The 17,066-nt window shown below is 28.7% G+C and overlaps 1 protein-coding gene across 1 annotated transcript; it reads left to right on the plus strand.

The window, feature by feature from the left end:
• The first annotated feature begins 4,487 nt into the window (after positions 1–4,487).
• LOC126893571 (doublesex- and mab-3-related transcription factor A2-like) lies at positions 4,488–8,836 on the plus strand. The gene is made up of 5 exons (XM_050663906.1): positions 4,488–4,680; positions 5,526–5,718; positions 7,357–7,535; positions 7,615–7,932; positions 8,172–8,836. Exons 1-5 carry the CDS (start codon positions 4,513–4,515, stop codon positions 8,478–8,480), a joined length of 1,167 nt encoding a protein of 388 aa, XP_050519863.1. The 5' UTR covers positions 4,488–4,512; the 3' UTR covers positions 8,481–8,836.
• The last annotated feature ends 8,230 nt before the right edge of the window (positions 8,837–17,066 follow it).

Here is a 17,066-nt window from a genome sequence, read left to right on the forward strand (position 1 = left end):
TAGCTAACTGTATTTGTAATCCCTTGTGTATTATACCTATACAGGGTGTTCAGTAAGTCAGGAAACGGGTATCTATTGTTCTCATTGTTACAAACAATGAGAACAATAGAAACCAGTTTCCTGACTTACTGAACACCCTGTATATTAACTCAAAATTTTGAAACTTTAAATGTTTATATCTAATAAGCTAATAATAAACCTAGTATTATTTTAATGTGCAGTAGCCTATTTATAGGGCGGAGTAGTCCAGGTTTTCTGGATCACTCTCAAGAACCGTTTTTTTACATTATTTAACAATTAGGATAAGACTCTAATACATATTCCATGTAAATTTTATTCTTTATGACCCTCCAAAAAATGTTAAAATTTGACACTGATAATGTGCAAACATAAATAAAGGTTGTACTCAATAATATTATTATGTTATTAAGATTCAACAATATAATGGTATTAACTTTGTATAAGTTTCTAAGAATTTTTTCTTTATGCGCTCATCGATAATTTATCCTTTGATGTAAATTTGTTATAACAAGATTTAGTTCTAATTATCTAATTTTACTTATTACTAACTTTTAAATATTTTTTTTAATTTGTTTATACAGTTTGTTCTAAAACTATAAATACAACAATACAGGTCAATGAAAATAAATAAATAAATTTTAGAAAATATATTATATACATTAGTTTATCAAAAAATACTTGATTACTTGCAAAAGAAATAAATATTGAAAAATGTTATTTTTTTTGAGTTACATATATTTCTTAATTTATTAGCTCTTAATATTTTTTTAGAATCATCCCTTATGACTTATTTGGATGTAAACTTTCCCAAGTATTAATTTAAAAGTTGTTATCGATCAAATGTATATAATTTGTCGTTGCTTGTTGTAAATAACCTGTAATATGTAAAAGATAAAAATTAAAAATGATGAATAATTAAAATTATTTTTGTTACTAATATTCAAACACTTATAAATCACAAAAATGCGTTTCTTAAATTTTTTTATAAGTTGAAACAAAAAGATTATTTTCTGTTAGATGCCGAAAAATTCCAAGTCAAATGTAGTGACAAAATTTGCTTTTTTTTTGTTTAAAAATGTCAACTTCCATAGCTTTAAAACTTAAATTTTTTTTTTTTTTTGTAAATCTTGAAGAATTGCTAAAATAAATATAGCTTTTGGAAAATAACCACATTAACCTCTTAAACTGTTACAACAGATATAAAAATGTTAAGCCTATTGATATTGTTTTAGCATTGTTTTAGCGCCATCTAGTATCATAAATAAACACTGAAACTCAAGCTCAAATTTTTAAGAAAAACGTCTTATTGTTTAATTGTATATTTAATTTGCATAAATGAATTTAAACTATTAATTTAACTAAAATATTGCTTTTAAAATTCGAAATTTTTTTTCATATTCATTTTCTACGCATGTAAATTTTTTTTTCTCAAATCGAATTTTGATAATGTTTTGGAAGGTCTGACAACTTCTAACCCATATAAAATTAAAATTTATAGTATACTATAAAATAAAAAAAAATAAAATTTTTATACGCAATTGATTTACTATGTAAAGTTAACAAAGCAATAATATACCATTATTTTCAATTAAACAAATAATTTAACAAGCCTTTAATGTTCGAATGAAATTTTAAATCGTAGAATTTATAAAATTACAAATATACAATTTATGAACTTTAGCAGATTTGGTGTCAAATCATTTTTTATAGTAGTGGTGTTATACTGTCATATCATCTATACTTTTATATCCTTACTTTAAAGCATTCCACATACATATTAACATATATGAGTTATAATTTATAAGAAACGTGAGGACAAAATTATGTTTCACTATGTACATAAACCAAAGAACATTTTGAAGATCATAGGAAGTATTGTTTTATGATAATTTCACAAAAATTTTTCGTCTTTAAAACATTTATTAATTTAAAGTGAATGTAAAATAGAGCAATTTTATCTCAACTTCTTATTTTCTCATGTTAGTGAAAATAATCAAGTATTATTTTTATACAAAATTAACGAACTATGTTTAGCACATTTTATAGTACAAAGGAATTTGACTGTCTGAAATAATATTACAGGTATATGAAAATAAAATTTTGCATGAAAACTATTTAAAATAGTGAAAAAATAATTATTATTTATCCATTTCCCCAATTTTTTATTTTATTTATTTTTATTAATAATCAACGATATAATAATAATAAAGTTATTATAAATAATAATTGATATTTTTTTATAATAATAATTCTACTAAGGAAAAAAATGTATAAAACGTATTGAGTCAACATGTAAACCACAGAAATAACAAAACGATCAATTGACACCTAAACTGTCACTAACATGTATGCACATAATATAGTGTAATGATAATATTATTTTTAGATTATACCCAATTGTCCACCAATACCATTGACATATTTTTACATAATATTATCGATAAAAAAAAATAGCAATAAATAAACAAAACTAGAATTTTTTGACCATTTGTTGGGTCCGAAAATGCTATATATTATTATTGTTAAGGATATTATACAGAATTCAAACGTTTATTCAAATTGTATGTGCGACTGACATGGAGGGCTCGCGTTATAGGGTGTCCGAAAAATGACCCTTTTTGTCACCCGTTTGTGCATTAAACAACAAACAAACCCTTTGCTCGCGCGATTTTTTGAAACGCTAAAAAAATATAATAAAAAAAAATATATATATATATAATCATGAAAACCATACGCATCAACATTTAAGGATGTCATTGACAGCTTATTTGTTTAAATAACAAAAATCTATAAATTTAAATTTTATGGAATATGCAGACCATCACAAGAAAATGATAACATAGAATAATTCTATTAGATTTTTAATATTCTTTGACGTTTTAAAAAATACATCCCTTGCCAAATTTGCATTTTGACTTTTCGTTTACCGTACCATTGAATTTTGGCAAACTTAATTTTTTTATTACTGCTGTGTTCCATCGTCATAGGTAATTGAAAAGGTTTTATAATATATAACTTATTTTATACATCATGATATCAATGCTGAGTAAGTTAAAAAAATTTTTTTCAACTCGTTAAAATTAGGTAAAAAATAATAGATTTCTTACAAATAAGATATAACAAAATTAATCAACTTTTTAAATAATATTATTTTGAATTAAATGATAACCGTCTATTTTCTTTAACATATATATCTCAAATATCATTTTAGAATAGTAATGGAACTCTATTCGTTAATCTAATTACTAAACCAATTATCAATTATAGTTTAATACCTAACAAATAATTTATTAACGTTTTAAATAATATATTCGTGACGTTAGGTTCAACTAAAAATCTATCTAGTGAAAACTGAGAATTTTTTACAACAAAGACAAAAAACCCCACACCATCACAAAACCAATACTTTCTCAGCTTTCCATCAAATCTAAAATGTAAGGCGTAAAATTGTTGAGGGCTTAGCCTCTCACTTCCCAACAACCCGATGCCTATGAATTTGACACATATTTTAAGAATTTTACGATTAAATAATCTCTATTATTTCTTGAGGCAATATAGTTTTTAAAAAACCATTTCTATTATAAGTTATATAAAAATAGTGTATTTTGTTTTTTTCCTCTTAAATAATTAAAAAAATAAAATACATGGTTTCTACATGGGAACTATGATATGCAACAATGATAATAATAATATTTCAAACATTTGTCTGCTGTATTGAACATAATTTCATTTGGACCAACTATACAGTTTATTCCACGTATCATATATGCTTTGTGGCTATTGAACAGAATAGGATGAATTATAAGATTTAGTCAAAAGAATAATTTCACTATTAAAAAAAAATATCCTAATTTATGTATTGAAATTTTTTAATGCATACAAACGTAAGGGAAAATTTGGGTAAATAGTGATAATAGTGTTATATTTATGTACAAATTGTCTATACTTTATATCAAAGTTGTACTACTCGGGTGTGTATAAAAAATATCATGCTGAAGGGAATTTTTGAATCATTTCTTTCAGTGTATACACAAATTTGAGCAAAAATAAGAAATAAGTTGGCTCCGACGATCCAATAAAAACAAACTCATCTGATGAGTTAGACCATTACTTCGATAATTTTGTGTAGCAGTTAATAAATTACGTTGGATCAAATGTTAACCCTCTGATGTGATATAATTACTAAATGATAATATTGTAATGAAAGTGTATTGTGTTGCAATTCACTTCTGCATTAAACTATAGCAAACTAGGTGCGTGTATAGTCAATAATTCAGTAGAATAATACTGTAAAGCGCGTGCAGAGCTGATCACATGTACACAAACGGATACTGTTCGACGACAACTTGGATATTAACCGTTGAAGATGAGAAGGGGTGAGATGATCGAGGGCGGAGTCAGTTAATTGAGGGGCGCGGCTAACAGGCCGCACCCGTCGAACGATCCTGAAGCCTTGGCCGAGAGTCGGAGCCGCCGATAACGACAGTAACGATGAGTTTGCCTAGTGGTGTGGATATGACCGCTGCTCTCATGTCTCAGCATCCCGCCGTACTCGGAGGCCTGTCGCCCGCGTTTTTCCTGCAGCGAGCGTCCGAACGCTATCAACGTACACCGAAATGTGCCCGATGTCGTAATCACGGAGTTGTTTCTGCTTTAAAGGTGAGTTGAAAATATCAGTAAAACAATTTAAATATATAACGTTTTTGAAACATTTTTAGCTTAAAGTACTCTCGAAAATTCAAAGTTGTTTGTTATAATATTTTTAAGCAAGTCCATAGCAACTAAAATATTTATTTTATATGCATTTGTTACTGCAGTTTAATTTCTACTGCTATCGTTTTCAACAAATTAAAAAAATTCTTCAAATATTTTTTCCCTAAATTTTTTATTTTATTACTAAAGTTCTTGTAAGTTACTGCGCTTTTTTATATTTATTTTATGAACCAAGTATAATATTACTGTTTCATATTATTTGGCAAAATTTAAATGGAATATCATATTTTAATAGTTAAAAATAAACCGTACAATTTTTCCACACACATGAGGGTTTTCGTCCGATTCTAAAAGATATCAATTATTTCAAAAATAAGTACATAAAAATAGAGTGAAATTATATATATTTTCCTATTTATTTATTTAACTTTGAATATTAAGTCTGATTAAAATATAAATAACTAGAATATAGTTGAGTAACGTTCATTGAACCATCTTAATAATTTAAATTAGTGTTTATAAAAAAAGTTAACACGATTAAATGTACCAATCTATATAAATTAATACATATTCACGAAAAAAATTCTCCACGAGAGGAACGGATCTTTTAAGGAACGCTCCTGTAATGATAACAATAATAACTTATATAAATTTTGAGTAATCATTATTGTAATAAAACAAACTATAATTTCTAACAAAAATATATCTCTATAGTATGATTAAAAAAATATTACTAATAAAATTCTGTAGCTTTGGACTTAAGTTTTAATGTTAAGGGGTAACATTTATAGGGACATAAACGTTACTGCCGCTGGAGAGACTGTGCCTGTGCCAAATGCACACTTATCGCTGAAAGACAAAGAGTGATGGCAGCTCAAGTAGCTTTAAGACGTCAACAGGCTCAAGAAGAGAACGAAGCGAGAGAATTGGGTCTGATATACCCGCCGCCTTCGTCTTCGACAGCTACTGGTAGAACAAGTCCAGGTATAATCAATTTTGATTATATTATTAATCTAATATCTAAATGTTACCGATATTGTTTAATTGATTAGGACACAAAAACAACTCTCAAAAATAAAAAAATTTTACAAAATAAAATAAATAAAAACTGATTCATTACTTATGAAAAAAATTTATTTTTAAATTTAAATATACATATTTTACTTGCAAATAACTAATAGTATTATAAATAGTACATAAGTATGGGGTATATTAATTATGCTTATATTTTGACATCAATATTAGCAACAGAGCTATTACTTGAGTTATATATCAAATTTTCTCGAAGAATAACCCTACGCAAAAAAATAGATATTACAGTAGACAGATTATTGTCGGAATACACTTCCTGTAGTTGAACAAGGAAGAAGGCAAACGGTTTCCATTTATGACTGATATGATATAAAAGTTCTAGTACACACAATAATAATAAAATAACCACACACTAGTAACATTATCCGAATTCCTCTCTTATTGACGCCGTCACCGCAACAAATTCTTTGTCGCCTGAACTCGATTGCTGGTCGTATTATATATTAAGTGTATATTATATGATCTCCAACTTCACCCCTATAATCGCGTGCCATATAAAGAATACACAGTTCCGGACTTTGGGGTTGTGTTTATTTTTGAATGTATTAGAGTGCGGTGTCAGCGATAGTGGCAACGACAATAAACTAACTAAGAGGTTGTTGTAATCGTAATATTATTTTACATAAAACAAGACTCACAACTTGAACTCTCAACGACTAATTAAATAACAATACAAACAATACATTATTAGTTGTTTTCATATTCCTCTTTCAGACCAGGTCTCTCACTTAAAACTTTTTGTTGAAAACAGATAACGTTATCAAAATTAGTCAAATAATTTGTCGCAAAAGACTATATTATCTTATATGACAACTGCACAAGCTCAAGAGATCTTGAAACACAAAGAATGTGCGTCTTTGTATCAAATAATTGATAAGAGATAAAAAAAACATTCTTACAGAACATTAGCAAGTTCTAAAAGTTTATCTACTTAAGGAATCTTTGTTTTCAGCAATAAGTACACGAATGCAATGACATACATTTTCAACTATTTTTTGTTTTATTAATCATATATTTTGTTTTTTATAAAATTAATTTTCATTCTTTACTCTCTCTATCTTCGAACTTTTTTTATCTTTATATCAAGCTTTAAATTTAGTGAAGGAGTTTTATCGACTTGAGTATAACAGCGTCCGCCCTCTTCGAACGATGTATAATTTTTTTTTTCCCGTTGTTACCAGTCTCTATCCCGTCAATTTTATATTTTTTCATCCGTAAAAATATAATTGCCGCAGTTCATAGAATGTCGTGCTACTTTTTTCTACGCACTTATGAAGTAATTGCTCCATGAACGATATAAATATTCAATACAATTTGTATATTGGATAATGGTTTACCACAGTATTTTATTTAAGTATCGAATCATTTCGTTAGAATAACGTCTAAATAAACGCATATGTTTATTAATAGATTGGATCATTAAACGATTTCACTGAATAATAAATTTGTTAACTTGAAATAGTGTAAAGTTTTAATTGATCCGCAAAAACAAAACTTTCAATTGAAATCGGATGAATATTTTGGTTTCAGATGAAAAAAGAGCGCGTCTTAGTTCTGATGATTCTGTCACGGCTAAATTGGATCAAACTATGGCATGTCAACAAGATCAGAATACCAGAAGTCGCTCTTCTAGTGTATCTCCAAATGCCCCTATTCAAGTGACTTCCACACAGTTTGCGGCCAAGTTCAGTAGTCCATCCAGATCAGATGTATGTGGCAAAAGCGTATTTTAAATAAAGTAACTATAAAAAAATCCAAGGTTATTGTAACACTATATTTTTTTCCTAGGCTGAAAGCAATGATAGCAGTAACGAAGCAGCACCAGAAAACCTATCATTACCTAAACGAAGAGATTCGAACTCACCAATTGATACACAATCCAAGTCCAGATTGGCTACAAGCTTTGCCAGTTTTCCCAACTTTTTGGATAATGGTTCTTCCCAAAATCCTAACAATACCTCAACGGTGACCGCAGCTGCTGTAGCTGCTGCTGGACGCTCAGCCGTTGACGTTCTGAGACGAGTTTTCCCTTACAAGAGACGGACAGACATTGAGACTATGCTACAAAGATGCAATGGAGATGTATTACAGGCAATTGAATTAATGGTACGTCAAATTAGTTTTATCGTGTAGTCAATCCTTATTTTTTATCCAAAATATTATTTTTAATCAAATACGCGGTTGTAATGTAATATCATCATAACATTGTACTGGCAGATATCTGTCTTATATTTCCCTATGAACATATGATTAGATTGGGTCAATTTATTAACATACTAATTTGCTTTATAATACATTAAAAAGGAAAAATAATCTGATGATTACTTGACGAACCATTTTTTTAGATGTGCACTTCTGACCAATTGTCAATACCACATCCGTCACTTATGGATTCCCATTCAGCATTTTCGCCTATGTCTGCAGCCGCAGCCACAGTATGCACCGCTGCCGCGGCAATGACATCCTTTCACCACCAACAAAGTCCACGGTTTTTGACTGCACCCATTCATCATTACCTTCAGCCTCAACTGCATCATTTAACTACTGTACATCCTCATGCAATGGCTTACCAATCTCATCACATGAACAGCGCTCACGCTCAATCACCTAGGTCACTCTCGCCCAGTTCAGATAAAACTTCGTATTCAGACTGAACAATTTTCAATGCTGATATGAAGCTGAGAAATTTTATAAATACATGTAAATATAAAATCAAATTTTAACTTAATAATCAATTCTCTATACATTCTATGCGTAAATGGATTTGAGTAATTTACCTAAATATATTTGTATATATTATATTAATAGTTAATAAGCATTTAAAAATTATTAAATTATCATATTGGATGTCAACGAAAAATCATCATATTTCTAGAAAATTTGTCTTGAATAACTATTGTTAATACCTTTGGCCGTATTTATTTTAAAATGTTACAATTATTTCTCATTGTATACCTATTGTATTATGTAGTTTGATTATTAAAAATAATAATATGATTTTGTAAATTCATTATTGTGTTGAGTATTTTAATAAAAGTACAAAGTACCTTATAGCGATAAAATAATTCAATATATTTCTGTTAGCCATGACATGACAATTGAAATACGATTCTAAGAAACAAGTGTCACATTAATAAAATTGATTTTTAAAAAGAAGTATTTACTTAACAATCGCTTTACAAGTATTCAGGAAGTCATGTAACTAAAAAGGTAATGTTGCTAAGTTCTGTGAAATCCTTGTACTTTTGAAGTATTATTATTATTGAATTCAATTCATATGCTGATAATCAGAAATTTCATTTATTTTGTAATATAGTATCTTGTCTGCGTAATTTAATATTTTCTTGTTATTAGAAATTATACAAACGTGTCGAATTTGGTTTATTTAATTAACAAGATTCATCTTCAATGCAATAAGAACGAATATTTTTTGAAAAATTTTTATTGTCCTTTGAATATTTTTAAAATGTGCAAAAAACATTTTGAAATATTGACTTAAAATTAAATTCAAAGATATGAGATTAGAGATAGTTTTATAATTATAATAAATGTCAAAGTACTTTATAGGAGCATGAAATTCTTTAATTTAGTATCAGAATTTAAAATCGTCTACATTCATATATTGTAGAGAAATTTAAAAAAATTGTAAATACCATTTTATAAAAATATAGAATTTTTTAAACGATTTTCTTAAAATAAGAAATTATGAATCAATCTTTTTTTATATATATAGTTAACTCTACAGTTTCTAAGAAGCAAAATGTGAAAAAAAAAATTCTATAATAAAAAAAATTGTAGGCAAGAAGGTATGCTTATAATATTTTCTCAAGTTAAGTTCATTCTATTAAGTATTTTCATGTAATCTTTAAAAGATTTCATGAAATAACTTTTTTTTTTAATATGTTAAGTCAAAAATATTTTGATATATTTTTAAAATATTCAAAAATATTTATATAAACTTTTGATTATACAATTTCTACTCGAACAATATTTCTTTATTGATATTTCATGATTTTCTAAAAGAACATTTTTAATTTTTGAAAATTTTTTGGCCTTTTTTAACTTATTAATAAATTATTGAAATCAAATTATTTGTACAAAAAACTTAACATAAAAATTGATTAAATAAAAAGCGTGTACTGTCTTATACATAAATCGTTGATATACGAATAGTATATTTTATTAAATAATCAGATATCTTGACCGAAATATTTATTTAAGATTAATTTTCTTTGTCATATGTTTTTATTCCTCTCTCTCGTGTGCAATTGATCTGTTCTCGCCAAATGAAATGATTTTACAGTCGATAAACGCCACAAAGAATTAAATGAATAGGTGTCTGGGCGGTTGGTTGATCTAGAAACCGAGGTGTTATTGAGTCAAATAATTAAGGTATACACCTTGAGGCACTGAGATTTACCCGAACCGGATGTTCCAATTACACTACAGCAGACTTGTCAAAGAGTATCCACCAGCCCCCCAACAGGATAAATAGACGTGTCAACCACAGCTAGGTGGAATATCAATTTTCTGGGTACATGCGATTCAATTTAAATCTGATTACTTCTCTTACCATCACTACCCCTCCCATCATCTGTAAAATACATTTTGATAATACATTTTACCACTACACAACATTATATAAAAAGCGAAAGAAATTCCTCTTTTTTATTTTGTTTGTGGGTGTTTTCCAATTTACCGCGACACGTCTTATTATTATTATTATTATTTTTCTGACATTTTTTTATAACACATAAAAATCGTGTGATATTATCATCTAAAAAACTGTTCGAAGCACATTTCCGCACAATGATATATGTTTTATATAATATTTAAAATAAATTAAGTTGGAAAAAAAAAATTAATTAATTTCAAAAATACTCACTATTTAATTTTGAAGTACTCATTAGTGGTGATGCAAAAAAAAGTCAATCATCAAAATGTAATGAACCGCCCTCTAATTTTATTTTCTATAAAAAAAGACACTTATTGATCATTTGAAATTATAAAACTTTTTTTTAGTAATTGATCGACTTATTTTAAATAAATTGATAAAAATACTCAAAGAAAATTAATTACATTATTTAATTTTTAGTCAAGTATTAGATAACACATCTAATCTGAATTGAATTCTTTTTAAATTATTTAAAAATCAAAATTATAAATCGAAAATTAACGAAATTAAGTTATTAAACGATTGATTTCCAAATATGCCTAAAGTTTATTTTATTTTATATAAATATTTTACTAATCATTTTAAGTGGTAATAATTTGTTCACTAATGTTAAAAACTTAAATTTTTTTGACATTTTTAGATACGTTAAAATGAACGCTGTACTAAAAAATATGCAATATTTTTAATATAATACAAAAACTATTAGTATGTATTTTATTTATAAAATTTATTGAAAACCATAAAACATATTTTGGTATATACTAATAATAAAATATAATAATAATATATCCATATACATATGCATATAGCATTAAAAAAAACAGATTTTTTCCAATCTGAGTATAGTATTTTAGAAATAATAAGATTTTTTTCATCGGTATAACGTTTACGCCACATTTAAATAGTTTTCTGTGATCAATTAATAGCACTAACAAAAATGGTTTATTTTTATTCATTCATAAGTAAAGATTAATAATTTCGTTTCGATAGGATTGGTGATATAACAATAATTAAATTTCTACACTTAAAGTTGTTTTTGATTTTATCCTATAGGAATATCTCAATGATCTCTTTAATGACATACCTTCGTTATTTAAGTTATCAATATTTAAACTCAGAATTTTGAAATTTAAATAATTATAATAATTTTTAATTTAGAGTCAATAATAATTCAATTTAGTTGTGTTATAGGATTATCTAACCAAAAGAATAGCTTTAATTTAAAAAAAATACCATTTTTGGTGACGAAATTTTAACGAATTTTTTATAACGAAATATTATTCAGACTTTCCATTATTGACTATTATGAGGATATTAATTAGACGCGTGACGTTGCGGATTCTATTTCCACGGCAACGGCTATACAAATCATATGAAGCTCTATTTTTAACTTACAATAATTCTTTAAAACTAAATATATCTTATTTAATCTAAGAGATTTAAAAAAAAAAATGTTTTCTATTTTTAACGTAATCTTCATTGAGCTACAGTAAGTTGTAATAATAATTATTTTAAGTATTTATTGTTGCGATGTGAGTACATATTGCATATTTTAAGTTTTCTGTTTAATTTTAAATAAAATTGTCGCATATCAACTCAAAATTTATATTCATCAGTAAAGTTCATATATCAATATGATGACGCAACAAAATTCGATCTTCATTAATGATTAATGGGGAAAAAAGAGATTTTACGGAATATTTTTTTTTCTTAAAAAAAAAAAAAATTATTCCAAGTGTATTACTTTTATATTTATATAACACTTTTATTTTAGCAGTTTTTGAGATAAATAAAAAAATTACTCTTATTAATCAAATTTCAACTGCACACGAAGGGGTTGTTGAGTTGAAAGGTTCAAATATTCAAGCAATTATTTTTACATATTCCTTAGAAAAATTAGGTGTATGCATTTGAATTTTTCAAGTAAGCGTTACTTGACCAGTTTAATAGTCAGCTTTAAACTTTTCCAATGTTTTCATTTAATTCGTGTCAAAGTAATGTGACAACTCAATGTGGACTATCTCTTCAGCAAAGGCATTATTCTATTAACGCCTATGGTGGTTTTATCGTTTTAGAATTGGGAACAACGACTAAGGGTTAAAATTAGTTTTAATTAGAGGAACTGAAAGGGTTGGTGAATGTCCATGACAAGGGACACGCGTGGCTCGAGACTCGGGTTTTGAAAGGAATTCTTCGAGTATATATTATACTGTATATTATATATTGTGTATATTATATGGCAGAGGACAAATTTGAATACCAGACAGACTTAACGTCTGTCGCAGTATCGGTTGTTAGCGTGCGGTTGACACAAATACAATGATTGTCGTGTATAAAAACTAATCTAAGATCAATCGAACCACATCCAGTTGATCGTCACCACATCGTAAATTACTATTCAAGTATCGATGTGATTAAGACACAAATACAAAGGGACGTCATATTATATTGGCGTGTAAATAAACAACAACTCGTTCGCATGTTCTATTTTGCTGTTCATTCGCCGTTAAAATCAAAAAATGTCTGAATATTCTTTTTTAAAATGCTTATGAGTTATATGTATATATTGTGTATATTCATAAGAACCAATTAATAAACTACTATTGGAGTCATTGGGAAGATCACTTGGTTTTATTACGAGATATGAATACATAGTCGCACAGAAACTTAAGAGTAAAATTGAAATTTTCATATGAATTTAATTTAGTTGAGTTAGTGAGTCGAGTAACAGCAGTGAAAAATTTTCATTTATTTATTATAAAACGCTCTTACACCTATCTTTTAGACTCTTAATACTTAATAAAATATAATAATTTAGCATTAACTAACCGTTATTAATCTCTAATAAAGTGTTTAATCTTATTTTCAGAAGTTCCTTATTAGTTCAAAAAATATATATATTCGTGGTATGTATTAAAAAAAATGTTTATCCACGTCAGACTATTTAATAACTGGGTGAAATTATGCATACAATAATTAATGTGACATAATAATAAATATTAAACAATAAGTTTATTCTATTATACATGGAAAAATATGGACTATAAGCGATATACACACTTTTATTTTTTTTTGATCATTTATTTTCCATAATACATAGTTTATAATTCAAATGCGAGTACAACAAGCGACGATATCACAAAGCAGATGAATATCTGACCACCATTAAAAAACCAAGTGCAACCATAATAAAGTGATACGATAGGTGTATGCATATGTGCGCCCTCTTTATGATACACACATACTAATTTTTTTCTCAGCTCTATAAATAAAGGGTTAAATTTTTTTTCATACATCCCGTTGACCTTTAATATTCATCTGTCATTCATCACACAACATATTCATTTTAGAATAGAAGGTTAAATGGAACGTGTAAACATCAGATACTGCGGGTTAGAACTCTTGTATTTTTTAAATATAAATTTGTATATTTATTATACTTTCATTTAAATGAATAAATTGTGTACAGTGATGAATACTTTGTAAAAAGTACAAGAAAACACCATGTGCTTGTATTTATTTGCAGTATCTATGTTATCAAAAGAACTTTTGACATTAAACGCCGACATTTATTGTACATATTCAAAATAAGTACATTCTCCAATTACATTTTGGCTGGCAGCAAAAAAGGAATAAAAGATCATTTTTTGTGGGTTGTTAACGATGACACATAATATGCAAGCGATCCATAACATTTCAAGTGTGTTCTTTTTATTGTATCTGATATATTCCTTATTTTTACCCTTCTTGGGTAAATTCTTTATATCAAATAATAATAATATATATATATATATATATATATATACATATTTACGATGAAATATATTGTACCTTAAACTCTGTATACGACCGTGTTCGAGACGTTTAACCAAGGAGGCGTACTCACAAACAGAAAGCAAGGGAAATCCTTTTGTCCCCGTTTTAAGCCAGTAAAATATATCTAAAAAAAATAAAAAGGAATAATAACAAATGTACAAACGTTCGCTTTTTGTAAACATAAATGTCAGCGGTACATATATTTATATAAATGATGTGATGTATTTTGCATAACAATTTATTATTATTGCTAATCGATGTACTGTAATGTGTTCAGTTCGTTTGGACCAACTGTTATTCTTCTTCGCATTTCATAAACGTTCATTTGTTCGTCTTAATGTACACCTGATAATTTGCTGAGGAATAAATTAGCTCCGCGCTCCTATGTACCGACTTGGGACGACTCGTTGTGTATGATTGTCAATAGCGACGTCTTAACGTTTGCGGCACCAGCTTTACCGTTTAGGAAGTCAAAACGAATCCAACACGCACTTACTAAAAAAAAAACCACTGCATTAGTTTCAAAAACTAATACAATATTTTCTCTTATACTCCTGTGCAAATATTGAATAAGACTGCGCGCGGCGACGACGACGGAGAACGTGTTTGCACAGCCATTAACGCTGCACCAGAGTAACCAAGTGTAACCAAGTGGCGAGCAAACAGTGTACTTTAAAAAACAAAACATATACGGTATAGAGTAATAATTATTTTTTTCTATTCCCTTGGTCTTTTAAGGAAAGTTAAGTTATTATCTGTCCTACCGCCTGTCGTTCGTGTGCAATGCCACAGCTCAAACGTTTACACACATTATAATATTACATTATTTTCGAGAGTGTGTACCATAAGTAGCTCTCTGCCGGTCGCTCATAATCATTTGTTTGTTTAAGCACAATCACACGTTACTGGCAACGTGTGTCTGCCTGATTCGGACACGGTCGCATCCAAAGAGTTATATTTTTTTATCGGTAAAATTCGTCGAGATGATCTCGGTCGTGCAATAATTGCGTTCAAATACCGCACAAGAGTAATGTTGACCGCGTTACTTTTTAGCAGCAGAAAACCGATTGCCGTTCAATTTCAAAAAACAATTTTATCCCAGTCGAGATATTTACTCGATATTCGCTAGGCACACACTAGTAATTTATGCCGAGCAGTTTAATACCACTAATGTTTTCATAGAACCCTCAACCGATCATCTCGTTGAATTGATACGATGGACATGACGCGTTTAGGGAGCATCATTTAGCAGCAAATGCGCACCTAGAAGCTGCGTTGCATGTTTTACATTTGATGCCGACTCGCAGGCAGCTGCCTCCTCATCCCTTTCGCCGCAATGACATATACAACAGCATGTGAATTGGGCTCAGATTTTTTTCTACTCTCCGCCGAGTCGTACTACAATTACATATTTGTTACAACAAAACACTCGAAAAAGCAATCACGCGTACCCCCACACACAGTATTTTGATACTCTTTGGCGCACATTATGCATGGCGTGTGCACAGTAAACTTTTATAACGAGCGCACTTGAGCGTCTCTCCACTCGGCGCGTCCCTCTTCATTCTCTGTGCGTGTGCACCTATTGCATCTTCGCCGTAATGGCCTGCGTAGAAAAATAATCATAATGGCTATTCGAATTTATACACAACAACAATAACAGATTCCGCGGGTAGATTCGACCCTCTCCAACTAATCGCTGCAACAATTATAATAACAGTGTGTGTACCTTCACTAGAGATCCACTCTACCGCGGTCCGTGGTTCAACGTCCACGCCATAAGTGCTGCGTTCCGGGCAACGCTGATTAGCATGAAAACCGCTCATTACCGCTCGAGCATACCGCCGAGTACGATTGTTACGGAGATGTTTGTAATATACTGGTATTCCTATAAGTGAGCGGATTACGTCAAGTACTATACGTTCTCGTTTCGAATGAACCCCGATTGATAATTTTGTGCAATGACATTTTTTGCTTCGATCAGGTCATTGATCTGTAACGATTTCCGTGTTTCCAAACGCTTACGGTTCGAAAACACATTAATAACAAAATTATTCATCTGAACGAATAACAGGCTTTTAAAATTCAGCGGTTCTTGCGATATGACATTTCTGTCGGGTTCCGATCCTAATTAGGAGATTCGGTTAGGTATCAACGATTTGAGTATATTAATTACTTCCGACTCTTTTTTTTTTTTTTTTATTAACGCGGGTGAATTTTATTTCCATGCTACTCATGTAGACTTGTTCAATGAGTGTACGTAAGTGTATACAAAGTTGACGAGCTATAACAATTCGCTTTAAGCTACTCACGCACAGTAAGTCAATTTTCCGTTTAGTGTTTCTAAAGTCGTTTTAAAATTTCATAAAACATCAAAGTATACAGAAATACGTATTTAATTATTTTTTCTAGCTCATATTCTCTGAATAACTATCCACTATGTTTTTTATAGACAAATTCTGCGAAAACCTCAAGTGTCTATTACCTCATAGTAAAATTATACTTGTATAATAAAAACTGATCACTTGTGGCTAATATTAACTTAAAATTGAAACTATATTAAAAACATTCAACTCAAAAAGGCACTAAAAAATCGCGAATGGGAACAACGTTTAACCATTATCGACGCTAAACACGTACTGACGATTTTTTAGTCATTTTTTTTTTTGTGTTTTAATTAAGTATTTTTAATATAATTTCAATTTAATGTTAATATTTAAATTTTAAATAAAAATAATCTCATATTTAA

The sequence above is a fragment of the Daktulosphaira vitifoliae genome, unplaced genomic scaffold, assembly GCF_025091365.1.
Source record: "Daktulosphaira vitifoliae isolate Bord-2020 unplaced genomic scaffold, ASM2509136v1 Scaffold_1, whole genome shotgun sequence".
Classification (NCBI taxonomy): domain Eukaryota; kingdom Metazoa; phylum Arthropoda; class Insecta; order Hemiptera; family Phylloxeridae; genus Daktulosphaira; species Daktulosphaira vitifoliae.